Here is a 20,438-nt window from a genome sequence, read left to right as displayed (position 1 = left end):
TCACATTAATGAAGTGAGTAAGCGCATGCACTACTCCCTTCACTCCTTGAAACGTTTGCAGAATTTCCTTCCTCTTAAAACTAAAATCTTACTCGCACAATCTCTTCTGCTTCCTCTCCTAGATTACGCCGATGTCTGCTATTTAGATGCAACCGAGGAGCTGCTTGATAAACTAGATCGCCTTCAGAATTTGTGCATCCGTTTTATTTTCGGATTGCGCAAATTCGACCATGTTTCTCAATTTCGAAATAAGTTAAAGTGGCTCCCTATTCGACTTCGCCGGAATACTCATATTCTCACGCTACTCTATAAGATTTTAAATTCATCCTCCCCCTCTTACTTGCGTGAGCGCTTCAACGAAGCCGCTCCTCGGGTGATGCCAGTGCGTTCGTGTGTCAAGTTAAACTCACTTGCAGTTCCCCCTTACAACACTATATTTTATGCTAAATCTTTTACGGTACTCGCAACTCGCCTTTGGAACTCACTACCTGACAGTATTTTTAAAAATAACCCTTCCATCAGCACCTTCAAACTTCGTCTGAAACAGCACTATCTTTCCTCTCTGTCATAACATATTGTTTACATATATTTATCGGTATATATTATAAGATATATTTATGACTATAAGTATATATTTATGTATTAAGGTATATATGTTTTTGTAAGTCTATTTTAATATATAAATATTTGTAAGTATATATTATAACATAATATCTACTATATTTATTTTTTATTTTTCATGATTACTGTCTATCTTTGCTGTACCTATTCTACTCCATTTACAACCTCTCGCACTGCCAAGGGTCACTGGTAGAGATCTCTTATAGAGATAAGTGCTTCCCTGTCCACTTTTTCTTTCCTTTTATTTATATTGTTACAACTTTCTGGTACAAATAAATAAATAAAATAAAATAAATAAATAAAATTAATTTGTGTAATCTTTAACAATTAAAAGGAAGGCTAATGTGGTAATAACTTACAAGGTGGACCTTGATGATGTTTGCCGAGATATTCATACTTTATGCATTCTAGCTATTAACTTGATTTACTAGGACATTAACATAAAAAAATATTGCGCTAAGCTAACAATTGTATACCGGTTGGTGTAAAGTGAAAAAAGTAAACCTACGAAATATCGACCAAGCTCTATAAAATGTATATTATTATAGCTAAATCAATCCAATCAATTAAAATTAATTAGGTTGGTACCGATTACCGAACAAGAATTCCGTGTCGGGCCTGTTTAATTAACCGACTTCTTTTGTATGAAACATATCACTTTGGCCAGGTCACGCAACTTGCAGTGAGTGTGACGTGTTTCATACGTGTCTAGGTACCTAATCTAAATTCTTTGTACCAAAATCTTAGATTTACACCCTTTCCTATACGAGACTGCCTATGTTATCTCTATTTATATTTTATTAACTTCTAGATGATGCCCGTAACTTTGCCCGCGTGGATTTAAGTTTGTTAAAATTCCCATAGGAACTCTGGTTTTCCGGGATAAAAAGTAGCCATGTCGGTCCCCGAAATTCAAGCTAAGTAGGTGGCCCATCTATCTCTGTACTAAACGTCAAAATCGGTTAAAAGGATGGGCCGTAAAAAGATAGCAGACAGACAGACATATTATTCGCATTTATGTTAATTAATCGTAGCAGTGTTTTAAGAAACTAAATATTACTCGCTTTAACAGTGAAGGAAAACATCGTGAGGAAACCTGCAGGCCATGTGTGGTGACTATGGCCAAAACCCTTCTCATACTGAGAGGAGACCCGTGCGCTGTTATAGTGAGCCGACGCGACATGGGTTGATCATGACAATGATGGTGATGTTTTTATATAATATTATGTAGGTACTTATTGGTGTTAATGAGATCTCTTTCCTTTTATTCCAGAACTAGAAAGGGCGATCGCAGAACGTGCTAGGCGGCTCGAACAGGCGGAACAAAACACGGAAGAAATCGAATCCGGCACGAACCCTACACTACAAGAAGTGCGCGCGCGTTTACGACACGCGGCGCCAACGCCATCTCCCGCCGCCTCCGCGCATTAAAATTAACGATTTTGTTTCAAATCAATAACGGCCAAAATAAGAATCAATCTATAGTTATGTAATCTCTCGATAACTTAGTAACATTGTTATTTGTTACAGAAGACCATAACAATTTGACAAATAACAGCGTTGCTAAGTAACTTATCAACAGATTACAGATTGCTTATTTAATTTCGGCCGTAAGCCTAGCATAACATTACCCTAGGATAAGATCACATTAACACCTTGCTAAAATTGTTACATACGAAAATCATGGATGTGACATCAAATACAAGCGAATAAAATCGGCGTGTCGGTCAATCTGATGGGACAATAAATTATTGTCCTGATAGTAATTGTTTCGTTTGTCCCTCATGTGACAATGGTGGTCGCAAGGTGGTGGCAATTTGTAACCATCATTGTTGCTCGGTTGCTAAAAATAAGCAGTAACCCATTGTTTTACTTTAACTTGAAAGTCGCTATTTGATCTTATACCATTTCGTTTTAAATCATTCAATGAATTCGACCAGCTGAAAACAGTATTATTCTATTGATTGCAGTCTTAGCGCCATCTGTTATCGCGTGGACAAACTTCAAACGAAATTTTAAAAAATAGCAACACTCCATGCATTAAAACCGTTAAAACAGCCATCAAAGAAAATTTTGAAACTGAACATTTTGTTGGTTTTAGTTTCTTTGATGATATATTTATGGAATGGAAGCGGGTGTGCGTTGATGTAGATTGTAGGGATATGCTTAGGTTGCAAAAGAGTAATTTTTTGATTACGTATTATTTATGTTTAGGTAGTTAGCCGGGTAGGAGGTTGGTTTTTATTGTTTGTCATCGAAACTAAGTCACTAAAAGTGTCACAAAAATGTTTAGTTTAATTTGTGTATAATAAATTAGGAATGGTACTAATCATTTGTAACTATTGGATTGTTTACGTTTTTAAATGTGTTTAAAATATGTAGCAGCTTCAGAATGAAAGTGACCTTTTAAAATTTGCAGCGGCAGTGTATCTACTCTTTTGTTTCTATCTACTATATTAATTTCGATTGGCTCAATTATTATTGAAAATTTTAATAAGGTCATTTCCATTCTTAAGATAATGTTGCTTTAAAAGTAAGTAGGTAGATAGATTGACGTATTATTATCAATTTGTTTAAATGTATTTTGATGTATTATGTTCTTGAAATAAACCATTGACTGAGGAATCGACTGCTTGAGCTGAAACAATAAGGGTATCGTCGTCTTCAACAAGAGAAATAAATATTTTTCTAAACTTTTTAATGTCACACTTAAAAATCATCATTAAACTCATTTGTAGGCGTTTACTATTCTTGCTAAGCACCTTATTAATTCTGTAGGTCTTTCACTAAATATAGGTCATCATCATTCATTTTAGCAACTATTTTATAACAATAATTACTTATAGCAAGTAGTTAGATGTTGGGAATTACATTATGTCTTAGGTATAGAGGTTAAATTAAAAATATCATATTTATAACAAAAAGGTAGGAGTTGTATTATAAGTATTTAGTAACAAAATATTACTTCTACATGCAAATATATTCCCATACCATTTTTAATGTTACTACTCTCCCGGATTTATTGAATAGTTGTCCAGTTTGATGATTTGATATCGAAGTGTTCATGAAAGTGATAGAAATGAAAACATATTTTTGTATTTTTATGTAAAACCTATAGAGCCTATTTCTCTAATATTTCTAAATAGCGTGTAGTCATTCCCATGAAAAAGCAATAATATTTTTATAACAGAAGCTGTAGTCAAAATATACCTCATACCAAAAATTGACGTAAGACATCGGCCTAAATTAAGTACATACATTATATTAATTTATACTTGATATTTAGTATAGAGTTGAAGTAATAGTGTTGTTCCGGCTTAAGATATTTAATTATGTTATATAACAACACTATTACTTCTTTCTGCACACCTCAAACTTAGTAATCTCTCAAAAGTTTGATAGTTTAAGAAATGATTTAAAATTAATCGATATTTACTTGATATTTACGTTTGAGTAATTTTTATTTTAAATTGCGAAAAAATTTTGGCTGCAGCGTCTGTATGTTTAATGATATCGTAATATGTACGTACCTATATATATAATTAGAGAATCTCTAAGACCACTAAAATAATAGTCTAAAGCATAATTTAAGACAATTTCTTCTTTGTAGTCTGTAAACTCTTATTGATTGTAAGGTGAACTCATCAATCCTCATTACAAATATGTATGTATAAAAACCAACTTACATTTTTTTAAATTTCTGTACATCTGACTGTTTATTTTGTCTCTTTCCAATCGGTAAAATTTCTGTAAAAAAAGGTCAATTTGATTTATTTATAGGGCTGGGCCAAATTTTCTACAAACGATCAGTTTTAATACCTATTAATTCCGACATAAGAAAGTTTAGCTAAGGGCTAGCCCAACGATCTTTATGTATTGACGACGCACTAGACGAGTTATTCCGAACAAAAAAATTTGCGGGTTTGCGTTTTTGCTTAGAACTTCAGTTTAGGGTCATACTTGTATTGGCAGCTTCAGAGAATGCGATGTTTGTTTGAAATAGCCCTTCTATTGGTATAATTTAACTCAATGGGCTAACCAGTTAAGTCGCCTGTAAACGATAATACATTTTCGTTAAACTGTATTCGGTCACTAGGCCAGCCAAAATTTTCGACGAACATGTAATTTGTGCGATAAACATAAATCAAGCTGCAAAGTAACAAAATAATATAATCATTTAGTTATTACTTTTAGACAAACAATAAATAGTTTGATTTTTTTACTTAATGAAAATAAACATTAAAGTACTATTTTCTCTCCATTGTGCCTATTTATTATAGATGTTGTTGAGTACTTTCAGAGTATTAGTTAGACCTAAAAGTAGAATTATATTTTGTAGGATGATGATTCTCACTGGAACAAAACTTTCAAAAACTTATTCCACTTGTTATCCTTTCACTCCCTTGTCTTTATTACTTTGTTTTTTCAAAGTTAACTTTTGTTTGTTATATTTAGATGACTTAGTACAAAGTGGCATCGTCATGATGTGAAGAATTCGCTTGAAAGCTGTGTGTCGTGGCCATTTTTTTTTTTTGATAATAATGTAACTAAACTAGCTGTTAAGGGATTTAATTCTTCGTAAAGTTTACAATGAAAATGTATCAAAGTTTGGTAATAAACATAGACCAATAAAAGTGTTTTAGCATATTCGTTTGTTTATATTTTTTTCTCATACTTAGTACCTGTTTCCCTATCTGTTTTTCATTTATTGAACCGATTTTGATGAAATATACATTAACATATTACTACAATAAAGTGAAAATATAAAATTTCTTATATATGTTCTTCTTCTACTTACTTACTAGGTACTTCTTATAATTTAATGTGATTGCGAAAATAGAGTTAGAATACCTATGAAAAATAATATCCTGCGAGTACATATTAACTAGTTTTAATTTAAGCATGACATGTACGGAGTGAAAAATAGTGAAACCCGTCTCAAATGAAAAATTAGAATGCCACTCTCAAGTCTCGTTACAGGCTGAAAATATTAAATAGGAAGTCACTAAATTGTGCACGAAAAATTAATCATAGGCATAATAGCGACAATGAATTATTTAAATGTATTCAATATTATTAGCAAACAATGATAATGATCGGGGGAAAATTGTCTGTTTCTTCGAGCGTGAACGCTTTCGTTTTCGTAGGACTGAGAGTCACGTCAGCGGCGGCTCCGGGCTTCGCACCCCCGATGCGGACCGACGCCGTTCAACGTCCTATTAGTTCAGTCGCTACTTGGACACCACCCACTGTCCACGCCAGCGGACAATGCGAAAAACGCGCATTCCGCACCAGTGATCATCATGCATATCAAGTTCATCTGCATATCTCTCGTAACTTTTGCCTTGCTCCACGATGTTAATGGGAAAAAGACGAAGAAAAAGCGCATTAGCCTCGAAGCCACCGAATCTACCCCTCAGCCGAATGTAGTGACATACTCAACTTTTGGATTTAAAGATGTTGGACCTTACGACGGATTCGTACCGAGTTCACCCGACTATGCGAGCTACCTGACGAGCAATAGTCGGGACTCTTCCACACGGTTATATGCTCCAGCTTTTCCATCATCCATAGATTCCACGGGATTGGGCAGTTATTACGATCCTCAGCCGGATGCAGCTTCGCATACTGTTACTAGTGATGGCTATGAAACGCATGTGAAATCATACCAACCGGTATCGATGAACTTTTTTACATCCCCAAACTACGATACAAGTGGTGATCAAAGTAAGAATACTGGTACAAAAGAAATATATGAGCTAAACAATTATAACTCTCCAACTTATGGAACTAAAATTAGTTCTAAAAGTAAAAATAAAAACTTTAGTAATGCAAATCACACGGACTATAACATTTATAATAGTGTTTCTTCAGTCATCAATGGGAATACTGCTATTGGGGATAACGTGAGTAACAATAACAACTATCCTATTGTTCCATCTGGGCAATCTGAAGATGAAAAAGTGGTAAAAATATCATCATCTTTGGATTCCTCACCGCAAAAATTTCCGAGAGTAGTTGATTTCACCGGTGTAAAAAATTATTATCCAACAAGCGTAGATTCTAAGTTTATAGAATCCATACATAAACCATTTAACTTAGATATATTTGGCAACGGAGCTGGTAATGAAAACCCATACGAAAATAATAAATATAATTGGAAAGATAAGGAAGAGCAATCAAATAACAATAAGTGGAATTTGAAGGATGAAAAAAGTAACTATATGAAATCAGTTGAAAAAACGATATCACAAGTAAATTCTTTTAAGAATGAAGATATTTCTGAAAATTACCCCATAACAATTAACAATTTTAAGAAGAATAAGTTAAAAAATGATTATAAAGATAATATTAAAAACAAGCAAGTGAATTTTGGCCTAGAAAATAATTCAATTAATAAACACGGTAATCCATTGAAAGGATATGAGTATTCAACGAATTATAGTAACACTAGTTTTAAGTTTGAAACTGGATTACCAAAAAGACCTTTTGACAGTAGCATAGATGAAATAGTCCCAGCCGGCAGTAATCTAGATTTCGTTGATTACCAATTCCCGGATAAAGAATCACCTTTCAAAACATCAAACATAAAATCTCCATATAATTTCGATACTGACAACGCATTTTCTATCCCAAAGAACAAATACAAACTATCAGAAGACTACTTGAATTCTTTTAAACATTCATTCACAACGCCTTCTTCGTCCTCTAACTGGGGAAACGTATTTAAGGACAGCGAGTTTTCTTCATATAAAAGCCATCCTAAAAAACCCTCTTTTAACGACGAAAGTAACGACGAAATCGTACATATTCCTAAGCGACCAACGAATTTCGACTTTGAAAAGTATTTTGATGATAAACCAAGTGATTTGAGTTTCACTGATAGCTACAAATCATATAAACCTGTAAGAAGTAGGGATCAATATGATTGGCCGACGAAAGATTCAAGCAACAGATATAAATCGGAAGAAGATTTACTTGGCCTAAGAAATCACGATACATCGCATCCTTCTTATGTGCCGTCCTTTAAGCCGAACTATAAATATTTTGATGAAGATGTCGAATATAAAAAGCTTGCAGCAAAGTGGAAACAGAATTTCCTGAAGGCAAAGCTTAGAGATTCCCTTCGTGAATATGACTCATATGCATCAGAACCAAAACCAGTTCACGTTCCGTTTCCGAAGCCGTACCCGGTAAGTAAAATTCTGTGTCACGCTGTTGGTATGTAAGATATTCACTATGTGCACTGGCTTGCAATCCTTCACTGCTTGATCATGATTTATATAATTAATCAATAAAAAAGAGAAGATGGAATGCGGATCGTGTGAGTGGCATCGGACGTCGCGCACTATTTTCCTCGTCTCGTGGCCAGTCAGATGATGCGCCTATATGATTACACCTACTCGGTGAAATCATGAAACTAAACTCCGTGTTCCAGTTTGATTATGTATAGTGTTACGAATTTTCTTCACACAAATATTTCTTAGTTCTAACTGAATAGGAATTTTCATTGATAAGAAAATCAAAGCAGATCTATGGTCAGTCGGCACCCAAGGAAGATAATAAGATCTTTTACCGTAGTATTGTTTTACCATCGGTTTAACTGAGTGAAAGTTTCAGACCATTCAGTTTATACAAAATCGGCCAAGTGCGAGTCGGACTTGCGCATCGAGGTTTCCCTACTACAGTTTTCGACATTTTGCACGATAAATTAAAAACGATTATACGTAAAAGTAAACAAAAAATGTGTTTTAGAATATACACGTAAAGCTCTTTCACATGAAACCGCACTTGGTATAATAATCTTACTGAAAGTTGAAAATACTAATTATTTATTCATGAATACATATTATAATATTTTAATTTTTTTTTTTGTAATGTACCTAACCACAAATTCATGGTTTTCGGATTTTTCCCCTTACGTGTGCTATAAATACCTAACTACATATCTGCCAAATTTAATGATTCTAGGTCAACGTTACCCAATAGGTATCTTGACAGACACCACAGACAGACAGACAACGAAGTTATCCTGTAAAGGTTCCTTCTTTTCCTTTTGAGGTACAGAACCCTAAAAACACAAAATAGATAAGGTATACTATATCTATACACTATGTAGGTACTAATATTGGCAAATTAGTGTGATTGTCTGTCTATCTATCGGCTACCTTTTCACGGCAGACGTTTACTTTGTAATAGTGAAATTAGTGATAGCTTGCATTCCAGGACGGACATAGGCTTTATTTTTTATCTCGGAAAATTAAAGAGTTTCCACGGGATTTTAAAAACAGGTAGGTACCTAGGTGCTTGTATCTAATAACGCAGAAATGTCATTTGAATATGGAGAAAGGTTTCCCATGTTTTGAAGTTAATATTACAGGATCTTTGGCTCGCGACAAGCATAAAATTTTAATAGCTACCTTCTCTTAAATATGCACTCTTAGTTATATTTGCATATATTCATATGCCTAATAATAAAGAAAAAATAACTAATGTATTCGTGATGTTTGGAAGAGGAAGATACCTATTTGATTATTTCGCTAACAAGCTAGGTATGTAAATGGGGTTCGGAATTTATGTCACGTTATGATTTTCTTACACTTCGCGTGTTACTTAATTGCCTATAGAAGTATGCGGCAATATTGTTTTCTTCAATTTTACCTCATTAATAAGTTTGAAGGGGCGTGAAAAAATTAATGCATTATTCATGTCACCTGTTTTGTTACTTGCTTTGCACTTTATTTGTTATATATACTTGATTTTATTGTAATATACCAAACGCTTCTTGCAATTTGTTGTAATTCTCACTGATTCTGGCTAGTTCTCAATTATTTCGTAGGCATAATGATTCTTTAGGTGTGGTTCTATTGCACTTAGTTTTGGTTTGCAAATCAAATTACAGATAGAAGTTCCACATCCGGTAGTAGTACCGGTGCCGCAGCCGTATCCGGTTAAAGTTCCGATTCCCAAACCAGTCGCCGTGCCGGTTATTCGAGAACTAACCGTGCCGGTCGAGAAGCCTATGCCGTACCCGGTCTTCAAAAAGGTCCCTTATCCTATAGAGAAGCTAGTTCCGGTACCTGTTATAAAACAGGTGCGTTCAGTAGTATAACATTAAAATTCATTGTTACATACCTACCTAATACCCACCTAATTATGTAACAATTTAATTTATAGTTAAGTAGAACTAAAGAAATTCGCCTTACTTTTGAGAGATCATATTTTTAGGTACCTAGATATTTTATCAAGCTTTTGGATTTGCGCATTTGTGGTGAAAAATAATTAAAATAGATTTTATAAGTAAATAAGAATTAAAACACAAACTAACAAATGTAACTGTTTTATTTAAATTGTTTTCTGTATATAGCCCATCGAAGAGATAATTTATATATTTCGTGATATAGTTAATGTACAAACGAAGTATATAACTATTATGTTGTAAATATTTGCACTATATTTATGTGTTAATGTTCTTCTCACTTGCATGCACTTCTAAATTACATAGGTAATAGGTACTTATAATATATTTAGCAACATAATATTCTCTTCCAGATTGTCATATCGTTACAAATCCCCAGAATACCTACCTAAGTTTAATATTAATTAATTAATTAAACCTATTAATTAATTAAGTACGGAAAGAAAAGTAAAATAACAGCTAACCCTGTTTATAAATCAGTAGATGTTTAAAAATATTACTTAGGTACATATACTTAATAATAATTTATAATATTCGATTGGAATAATCGATGATGATTGAATTATATTTTTTAGCATTATACCAAGCATTTTATACATGGAAAAACATAATTATCATACAAAAGAAGGTTACTATTACTATTTCATCCATTTTTAATTTATTTTAGGTAGTCTTGTAAAAATTTAATTAAATCTTGTAATTAAAGGATAACTTGTGTATGTAACTAATTAAATGTGACTTCAACATATTGCCAGGTTCCCGTGCCTGTAGTCAAACCGTATCCTGTACATATTCCTCAAATCAGACCTGTGTTCCACCATACGAAATCTCACGATGACCGGGAGATAGATCCCTATGAAGAGGAGTACGTTCCACGACCTGATGCCAAGCGGCCAAGCAATAAACGACCTAAGAAGTAAGTACCTCATGCTGCGGTCAAATGCAAAAAAAATAGTTTGTGTTATCTCCAAAAAACATGGGTAGTTTCTAAAAAGTTTGTTACGTATTATCAAACTAAAAACTTCGGCCCTACGTATCATTTTTTAGAAGCATTCATCGTCATCATCACCAACCAATTAGACGTCCACTGTAGTCAGGGATCTTCCTACTAGCTAGTAGGAATAGCGGACTCGCATTGCGAGTCTATTAGTAACAAACCTTCGATGAAAATTTTAGCGATAGGCTGAAAAACTAATTTTTACAGTTAACCGCTTTTTAGATATATGACGATACCTCAAAATTTTAAAAATCCCCGTCACAAAAACCTCTGTAAGAAAACTAGAAAAGAGCTGATAACTTCCACACTGCTGAACCGATTTCCTTCGATTATAGCTAAGAACGCTCTCGATCAAGCCACCTTTCAAACAAAAAAAACTAAATTAAAATCGGTTCATTAGTTTAGGAGCTACGTTGTCACAGACAGATACACAGATACACACGTCAAACTTATAACACCCCTCTTTTTGGGTCGGGGGTTAAAAAAGAGAGTATTTTAATATCATACCGAATAAAAATTTGGGCTCCATTTGTGTTAATTATTATTTACAAATTATGCTATCTATAGTAGGACTACCTAGGTCCTAGATACTATGGATACTGGATAGCATAATAAAATAATTTGTAAATAAATTGTTTAATATGTTTTTGAGGGAGCGCCATATTATGATCGCGAATTTATGCAATTCATAGAATAAAATATGAAATACGTAGACACGTAATCTGATAGTAATTATATCTTTCAGTTCCCGCAATAGACAGCGTCCATCGTCCAGTTCCAAAAGACCATCGCGCGCTCCATATAATCAAGATCGCAGTAGAAGGAGAATTCCTAACCGAAGACCGACCAGTTATCCTGAACAAAGGCAGAGAAGACCATACCCTTCAGAATCTCATTCTCCTCAGAGATACAGGGACGATTTTGATGAATATGACAGTGATAGTGATTTTGAACGTTATTGCAGAAGAACTGGCAAATGTTAGTATCTAATAGTCAATAATTATGAGTGACAAAGAAACTTTATCTTAGTGTATCAATAAAATATGAAGAGAGAAGCAGAAACATTCGTCAACGTCGAGCTAAAACCACTGAAGCAAGAAATATTAAATCATTGTAGCTTAGCTTTAATAATTTATAATAGAGATTTGGAAAGTTAAGAGTGGTAACTTCTTCAACCAGGAAATTATTTAAGACAAAACAAATCATATTTAGAAATTTAGTCAGAGTAATTAATTAAATATTGTTTTTTATTGACGTGTTTAGGGTTAATTCTCGCAAAGAAGTGATTACATTAATTTTTGTATAATTTTATTAACATGCATGCATTTCTAATAAATCGTAATATTAGTGTAAATAAAATAAGTTCACTATTAGTTTTTATTTTACAAGTGTTCTTTACATTGAATTGTTTAGTAGACTGATATAAAATAGGTATTTAATATTTTAATAAGCAATGTAGGTAGAACTTTTTTTCGGTATTTGATAGTTTCAATTTTATTTTTATCTTAATTCTGAAAAAAAAAAATGTTTACAGGACTTTTTTTTTCTATGCGCATATTTTTCTTTATATTTATAACTGATTTTAAGTACTTCTATTTTATATGCACGTAGATAATACTTAAACTTTGTTATTTAACATAAAATAAAATTGTAAATAGAATAGTACTATTTATTTTAAAAACCCTATTTATTTAAATAAAATGAACATTAAGGATAAAACACACAGGAGTATTTTAATTGGGAAATAAACAACTTTCGTATAAATAAAAATTTTCAATTATTACTTATGAACACAGACTTGTAACCAAGCTTTCAATTAAGGATTAGGTAAGTTCAGTTTGTGTTACGTAAATCACAGGATTATGTCAATAAACCTTAGCGTAATTACAATTTATCGATTGTGATCATAAATAGTCAGATAACATTATACTTAGTAGGTTCATAGAGATAGTTATTGGTTGCGCGCACGCACAGAGATCAACGCACGGTCGCGGTTGGGCGCGCGCTTTTACTCGCTCGCGCTCTGCTAAACCGAAACATCTTGTTTACAGCAGATTCCTAACCACACACATTGTAAATGTTGCTCCCCGTGCATATTTTGAAACATGAAAATGTATAGATATGATACATTTCTAAGTGTTAGGGCTGTTGTGAACAATGCGACCGCACCTGAGCGCCACGCCCCGACGACGTGATAACTGAAAAGTACCTACCTACTTATAAATGCATCCCCCTTTTTATAAAAAAGTTTTAAACAATGAAATCCTAAGTTATTTTGAAAAATTTCCCTTAGGGTGGTCTAATAAGGGATGAAAGTTTGTATGGGATAGTTTTAATTACATATTGTTATTACCTATTATTAACTTAGGAAGATGGGTTTCTACTAGAGCTTATGAATCAGCTAAAAAAGAATTTTTCAAACTCCATAAGGTTAAATGGGGATTAGAAGATTATCTGAAAGTCGTAGGTAAGTGTACCCATGAAAGCTGTATGCAGTTTGGGTATAGTGGTAGGTATTCTTAGAATTCCGTACCATTCGTAAAACTGTGACATTATGGTAAGTGAGGCTTTTACAGCTGGGTAATTTCTTAATCTCATGAATTTAGGAAAATTAGAAATAGTACGAGGACAACGTCACGGGCAGCTGCTAGTACATGTAAATAATACGAGAATTGCAAGAGTTTAAAGATTAATTTCCTTACCTATGCCGGAAGTGATCTAAATTTTTATTTTACACTGTTTTTAGGGAAAACTATACCAAGTGGGGTAGCATTTGAAAGGGCTTTACATTCTAAAACAGATTTTTATTTATTTTTATTCATAATAGTTTTTGATTTATCGTGCAAAATGTCGAAAAAAATACCCGAGTACGGAATCCTTGGTGCGCGATTCCGACTCACACTTGGCCGTTTTTTTTTATAAAATATAATTTCCATTTATTAGTAGCTGTAGGCAACAGCAAGCAAAAATAAAATTGTTAATTGCGCCTGACAAAAATAAATAGAAGTGTAATTAAGTTCATGATTTGATTAGTTTTAATTCAGGCGCTTGTGGTGAAGGAATTCAAAATAAAAATTTTAGTTGCATTAATTAGTGCTCGGGTCAGGGCTAGCGGTTGGTTGTCACGAATTGTTTATTGCACTTTTGGTTCTATTCTCAAGTTTGGAATACCTTTCCCACGCGCAAGGTTGCGCCAAGACTAATTATCTGGATCTAAGACACTATAATTAGACACACCTGTAACTTGAAAAAATTGCAAAGGTAACTTATACTTTAAACTGTGGGATAAAGCATAGCTTATGTCCGTCTACGGGATGCAGGCTATCTCTAGACATTTCGTCAAAATGACGGACACACTTTCCCATTTACAATACGTCAGCAATAGGTAGGTATAATTGATCCGCGTGGATTTAGGTTTTGGATGGAAGGATGGACGCGGTCGGACGGAGCCAGACGGACAGATAGGCAGTTTTTTTTGTACTTACTTCTTTCGTAGTTCGTCTGGTGAAGGGTTAAAAGAAGGGCGGATATTAGAGAAGAAACAATGTGTATGCGTTGAAACTTATATCAAAGCTATTAAAAGCCGGATTTAAAAGAAGCAAATCCGTTGTAGAGACAGCTAATACAAATAACAAATAATATTATAGCAGACTAGCTAGGTTTGTTTTATGACAATGCAACAATGATCATGTTTCGTTTAATTAAACTCTCACATAAAAAGCTAATAAGGAACATTAATTATTTGTAAATTAAGTAATTAGAGTGTTCCTTGTCACGTCAATGCTCACAATTGCATTGAAATCAATCAATGGCATACCTAATTATTAAATACTAGCACGCGTGTGTTAAAAGTTAAAACCGATTACAGTAAGGTACCTACATCCGAAATTAATAGTAGGATCTTGGACTGTAACAATAAAAATATGATGTGATATTTTGTATTCAGAAATTACTCTATAATAATAGTGTAATAAATGTTACAAGTGTAAATTAAAAATTTATAACACCCCCGACAAGTGAAGGTTACAGTAACGAGAAAAGAGCTGATAACTTTCAAACGGCTGAACAGATTTTCTTGGATCATAGCTATGAACACTCTCGATCAAGCCACCTTTCAAACAAAAAAACTACATTAAAATCGGTTCATAAGTTTAGGAGCTACGATGCCACAGACAGATACACAGATACACACTCAAACTTATAAGACCCCTCTTTTTGGATCGGGTATTAAAAAATATTTGTCGTTTATGCCTTATGACTTCATTGATCGTTTTCCGTACAGCGCGACGTTAATAATAATATAATTAACAATGTTTAAAAATCATTTAGCAATGAATTCTAGCCCCATAAACTACCGCTATACAAAACATCACTACATTTTATTGCTGCCTATTCGACCCTATTCTTTTCTTATAGCTGTCGATAATTTAACTTTGTTATTTGTCCAATAACGACCGTTTATGATCAATCTATCCGTAGATAAGTTACTTAGCAACGTTGTTAATTGTCATATTGTTGGGACTACATTAAGGTTAACGTCAATGCCCAACAACGCCATAATTATCGCGATAATCAACGCGCTAAACTGAGTAGCCACACTTGAACGGTAAACGTCTAGTAACGAGCCGAATCCGAACTAGAGAAAATTAAGAAATTATTAAGTAAATCCAAATTTCCCCTGCCGGAAATCGAACCCGGGACTTCCGACTAATAAGATCACAGCGCTTACTACTGTGTCAGGAAAGTTTTCAAGTGATTATTATTGACTAGCTGATGCCCGCAGCTTCGCCCGCGTGGATTGGTCAGATCCCCTGCAGCATCAGGATTGAGGAGTTGGACTCCAAATTTTTTATGAAACAATGTCGCAAAGTTCCTCTATCGATTAAAAAAGAAATGAAGCAAATCGGTTCAGAAATCTCGGAGATTTCGGTGTACATAGGTAGAAAAACACAACTCCCTTTTTGAAAGTCGGTTAAAAAAGTAGCCTATGTTACTCCCTGATCAATTCTCTACTTGTCTGTGAAAACCCCGTCAAAATCGGTCCAGCCGTTCCGAAGATTAGCCTTTTCAAACAGACAGACAGACAGACAAAAATTTTAAAAACGTGTGATTCAGTGTTGGTATCGTTCAAATAACCATATGAGCTTAATATGAGGTAGTTATTTTGAAATTACAGACAGACACTCCAATTTTATTTATTAGTATAGATATAGATTCCGGTTGATGAATTAATTTCACAAACTCTTGATGGCTTACATAAAATATACCTACCACATTTTATGGTTAAAATTCAATATCATAAACCGTTATAAATAGAGAAAATTCCGTTACATGTATGATTTACGAATCTGTACAAATTCTTAAATAAAATTGAAGTATCTGTTTGTGATTTTAAAATAACTGCCCTTTTACGACCGAAATGATCAATATATCTATCAATATTGTTTTATATCATTTTTTTTGTTCCCCAATTTTTCCATTGAAAATTATAATCCCCTTGATCGAAAAAAATAAACAGATAGGTTAAACAGATATTTCAAATCTCAGAGTTCCGCACCTCAAAAGAAAAACGGAACCCTTATAGGATCATTTTGTTGTTTGTCTGTTTGTCTGTCTGTCTGTCCGTCTGTCGAGTCAGTCAAGAAAACCTATACGGTACTTCCCGTTGACCTAAAATCATGAAATTTGGCGGGTAGATAGATCTTATAGCATAAAAAAAAGAAAAATCACAAAACCGTGAATTTGTGGTTACATCACAAAAAAATAATCTAAAAGTGTTTCAATTTTCAAAGTAAAATCACTAAACCAAACGGGTTTATCATAATATGAAAGAGCTTAACATTTACATTCTAAAACAGGTTTTTATTTATTTTTAGGCATAATGGTTTTTGATTTATGTTGCAAAATGTCGGAAAAAACACCCGAGTACGGAACCCTCGGAGCTCGAATCTAATTCGCACTTGGCCGGTTTTTTTTGGACTCGCAAATCGTTGAAATGGTCAATGATCTAGGTATCTACGCAACCAATCCTAATAATTATTATTATCTTCTTTCTGTACCTACTTTTCACGGGATTTATTTGGAGCATGAAAACATTTCCATAAATTATTTTTATTTCGATACCTAGGCTGTGTTTGTGATGTTCTATAAGAGGAGTCTACTAATCGACTCTATTGGCACTTTATTATGAATTAAAGTTGCTACTTGCTACCTACTTATCTACCTACTACTGAAATTAAATAACATTAGCTTAGCGTAAAATCGTATATGGAAAAGCGGGTTTTCTGACACAAATATCTTCTTAAACTACGGATCTATCTACTTGCTAGAAGGTTGTATAGTAGCTATGCAAACAACTTGTTTATATTTTTACTATTGTATGTATAGCACGCGACAGGTCAAGATGGCAATCGGGGTGGAGACGCCCCGTAGCCCCCGCGCTAACTCTACACGGGATAGCGCGGGTAGTGCGATAATGTTAAAAAACTGGTCAAGTGCGAGTCGGACTCGCGTACGAAGGGTTCCGTACCATCGTATAAGATATTTTAATATTTTTATGGGCAAGTTAATGACAACAGCGCCATCTAAAATATGTGATTTAGTAAATAATTTTTTTCGAGAACACATTCCAATTTTTTTTTTGTGATGGAACCACAAATTCTCTGTTTTCGGATTTATTCCTTTACTTGTGCTATAAGACCCACCTACCTACCTTTCGTGATTCTAGGTCAACGGGGAATACCCGATAGGTTTTCTTGGCAGACACGACAGACGGACGGACGGAAAACAGAGAGACTGAAAACAAAGTATTCCTATAAGGGTTCCGTTTTTCCTTTTGAGCTACGGAACCCTAAAAATAGATTTTCAAATCAAAAACTTCGCATCCTGAGTAGATAAGTAGGTAAAGAATAAAGACACTTATTATAAGTCAACTCAATGTTTAGTTAAAGAAGCCTTAAACGAGTTCTCTTGAAATTAAAAAAATCCATATCGGTACCTACCTAACTATTAACTTTTTGCCTAGCTAACTACATATTAGCTGACGTATTCCTATTGATCGTAAAATGGACAACGGACAACGGATACGTGGATCAGTGATGAGCCTTGAATTATCCGAATCGAATTCACAACAGTGATCGCGCAATCGGCTTTAAGAGGGCTCTCTCCGTCACTCGTTTCATACAATCGTAGTTCCAATTTCATTTGAATATTAAGCAACCAAAGTCCATGAAATTTTGCAGACATATTCTAGAAACTAATATCTGTGTCTGTGGTTTTCCAGATTTCTGTTAAAATATTCGGTTTCAAAGTTACGCGGTCTTAAAAAATTTCATACAAATCTTTGAGCCCCTGTAATTTTAAAACTACATTTTTTAGAAAAATCTAAAACACCACAGACACAGATATTAGTTTCTAGAATATGTCTGCAAAATTTCATGGACTTTGGTTGCTTAATATTCAAATGAAATTGGAACTACGATTGTATGAAGCGAGTGACGGAGAGAGCCCTGTTAAACTTGACATAGTAATTCTACATAACTATACCTATACGGCCAGTAAGTAAATAGAATTTCTATCTGACTTCAAAATGTTGTTAATCCGACAGCCTACTCACTGATGCCTTTTTTAGGGTTCCGTACTCGAAGAGTGCCAACGGGACCCTATTACTAAGACTCCGCTGTCTGTCCGTCCGTCCATCTGTTACATGTCTGTCAGCGACTGTATCTTGTGAACGGTAATAGGTAGAGTTTAAATGTTCACAAATGTGTATTTCTATTATCGCTATAACAACAAATTAATGAAAATGGTCGCCATGAAAAAAGTGATTACTTGTACTATTGGTACGAAAGTCGGAACCCTATCGTGTGCGCGTCCGATTCGTACTTGACCGATTTTTTTATTTATCTATTATTTTGAGAGATCAACAAAAACTGGGTTTACTTTAATTGTGATTTCTGAGTATTTTAAGATGCCATAGTAAAACCAGAACGTAGGTACCTACAGCGGACGGCTAAGCGCGGAAAAGTAACCTAGGATGAAATGAAATTTTATTTACTTGCTGAATATCAGTTGTTGAGTTCAAAATTATAACTAAGTAGCGACCTTCATATTCTACTTCATAAGCATGCAAATATTTAATACTCATCAGAAATAATCCTGATGAGACCAAAATAGGCAAGTGAATTAATTTCTATTGTCACATGTCTCTTAATTAAATAACAATAAGTATTAATATTATTTATTCTTATAACTAATAAAAAAGTCGGAAATTAAATAAAATGAGTTGTCACACAATCAACGAAAGAGATTTTTTTTAAAGTCGAGCTTGCGTCGAGTTTGTTATATATTTTTATACATTTTGATAAAAAGTAAAACAAGAAATAATTTCGTGACGTCCGTCTGCGTCACTACAATTTTTCCTGACTAGATAGTGAACCCGCCCCGGCTTCGCCCGGATAGGCGAATATTAGATAAAATAGGAATATTTCCTTGAATTCATATTCAGTGAAATATTCAGTGCACAATTATAGGTACTTACTTATAATTTGCCTTTTCTCGTAAAATGTTTTGAATGGTAATGATACCCGTATATGAATTGCACAGAGTTAACGTACCAATTTTTTTTAACCGAAAATGAAGGAATGAAAATGTATGTATTATAACTTATAATACTTATGTTTTTTTTTTAAATTATATAGACTAGCGCTTGGCTGCAATCAGACCTGCTAGCAAGTGATGATGCAGCCTAAGATGGAGCGCGCTTGCCTAGAAATCGCTTATTCACTCTTGACTTGAAGGTACCCATATTATAGGTGGAAGGGAAAACTGACGCCGGAAGTTCCTATGGATAAAAGTCTACTTTTTATCAAGCCATTGATCGCCATTGATTTGCCGTTGAGGAGTTCCACCATCTCTGAAACTATTCGTCAGATCTTCATTTTTATATAGAACCTACTTGACAGTAGAACTTTGTGAAAAAATTGTCAGACTGAAGAAGATTTGATTCCAATTAAAATTCTTAAAAATATATAATGTTCTCAAGTATACAGAAACCGTCCAGTTCCAGATTTATCTATAGGTACTAATAAATAAAATTGGAGTGTCTGTCTGTAATTTCGAAATAACTACCGCATATTAAGGTCATATGGTTATTTGAACGATACTATAACTGAATCACACGTTTTTAAAATTTTTGTCTGTCTGTCTGTCTGTCTGTCTGTCTGTCTGTTTGAAAAGGCTAATCTTGGGAACGGCTGAACCGATTTTGACGGGATTTTCACAGACAAGTAGAGAATTGACCAGGGAGTAACATAGGCTACTTTTTTATCCGACTTTCAAAAAGGGAGTTGTGTTTTTCTACCTATGTACACCGAAATCTCCGAGATTTCTGAACCGATTTGCGTCATTTCTTCTTTAATCGATAGAGGAACTTTGCGACATTGTTTCATAAAAAATTTGGAGTCCAACTCCTCAATCCTGATGCTGCAAGGGATCTGACCAATCCTCGCGGGCGAAGCTGCGGGCATCAGCTAGTTATAAGATAAGACAGATAGATTATTTGATAGTGCTAACACTGATCAAAATATGTCTGGTAAGTAATTATAAACATTATATTATATC

At 34.0% G+C, this 20,438-nt stretch overlaps 2 protein-coding genes across 3 annotated transcripts in view; both read left to right on the top strand.

Annotated features, from left to right (window-relative positions):
- The window catches only part of LOC123867035 (protein FAM107B), a 50,461-nt gene extending 45,193 nt beyond the window's left edge, over window positions 1–5,268 (top strand). Inside the window, exon 4 of the mRNA XM_045908875.1 lies at window positions 1,895–5,268. Within this exon, the coding sequence (XP_045764831.1) occupies window positions 1,895–2,052 (158 nt within the window). The 3' untranslated portion in view covers window positions 2,053–5,268. The remainder of the gene's footprint in view (window positions 1–1,894) is intronic.
- Window positions 5,269–5,705: 437 nt separating this feature from the next.
- Window positions 5,706–12,242, top strand: LOC123867207 (putative uncharacterized protein DDB_G0282133). Of its 2 annotated transcripts, XM_045909133.1 has the most exons (4): window positions 5,706–7,814; window positions 9,524–9,715; window positions 10,576–10,736; window positions 11,563–12,242. In XM_045909133.1, the coding sequence occupies exons 1-4, from the start codon at window positions 5,925–5,927 to the stop codon at window positions 11,798–11,800; spliced, it is 2,481 nt and encodes an 826-aa protein (XP_045765089.1). In that variant the 5' UTR covers window positions 5,706–5,924; the 3' UTR covers window positions 11,801–12,242. The 2 variants fall into 2 exon arrangements, with proteins under 2 accessions (XP_045765089.1, XP_045765090.1); XM_045909134.1 differs by lacking the exon at window positions 9,524–9,715.
- Window positions 12,243–20,438: the final 8,196 nt, after the last annotated feature.

This window comes from Maniola jurtina, chromosome 7 (genome assembly GCF_905333055.1).
Source record: "Maniola jurtina chromosome 7, ilManJurt1.1, whole genome shotgun sequence".
NCBI classification, from domain to species: Eukaryota; Metazoa; Arthropoda; class Insecta; order Lepidoptera; family Nymphalidae; genus Maniola; species Maniola jurtina.
Note: the sequence above shows the minus strand (reverse complement) of the source record. Positions and strands in the feature narration are given on the sequence as shown.

Coding starts and splice junctions, on each gene's coding strand:
- LOC123867207 (XM_045909133.1), top strand. CDS start 5,925: ATGCATATCAAGTTCATCTGCATATCTCTCGTAACTTTTGCCTTGCTC. Junction 9,716..10,575: donor CGGTACCTGTTATAAAACAG/GTGCGTTCAGTA, acceptor ACATATTGCCAG/GTTCCCGTGCCTGTAGTCAA. Junction 10,737..11,562: donor AGCAATAAACGACCTAAGAA/GTAAGTACCTCA, acceptor TATATCTTTCAG/TTCCCGCAATAGACAGCGTC.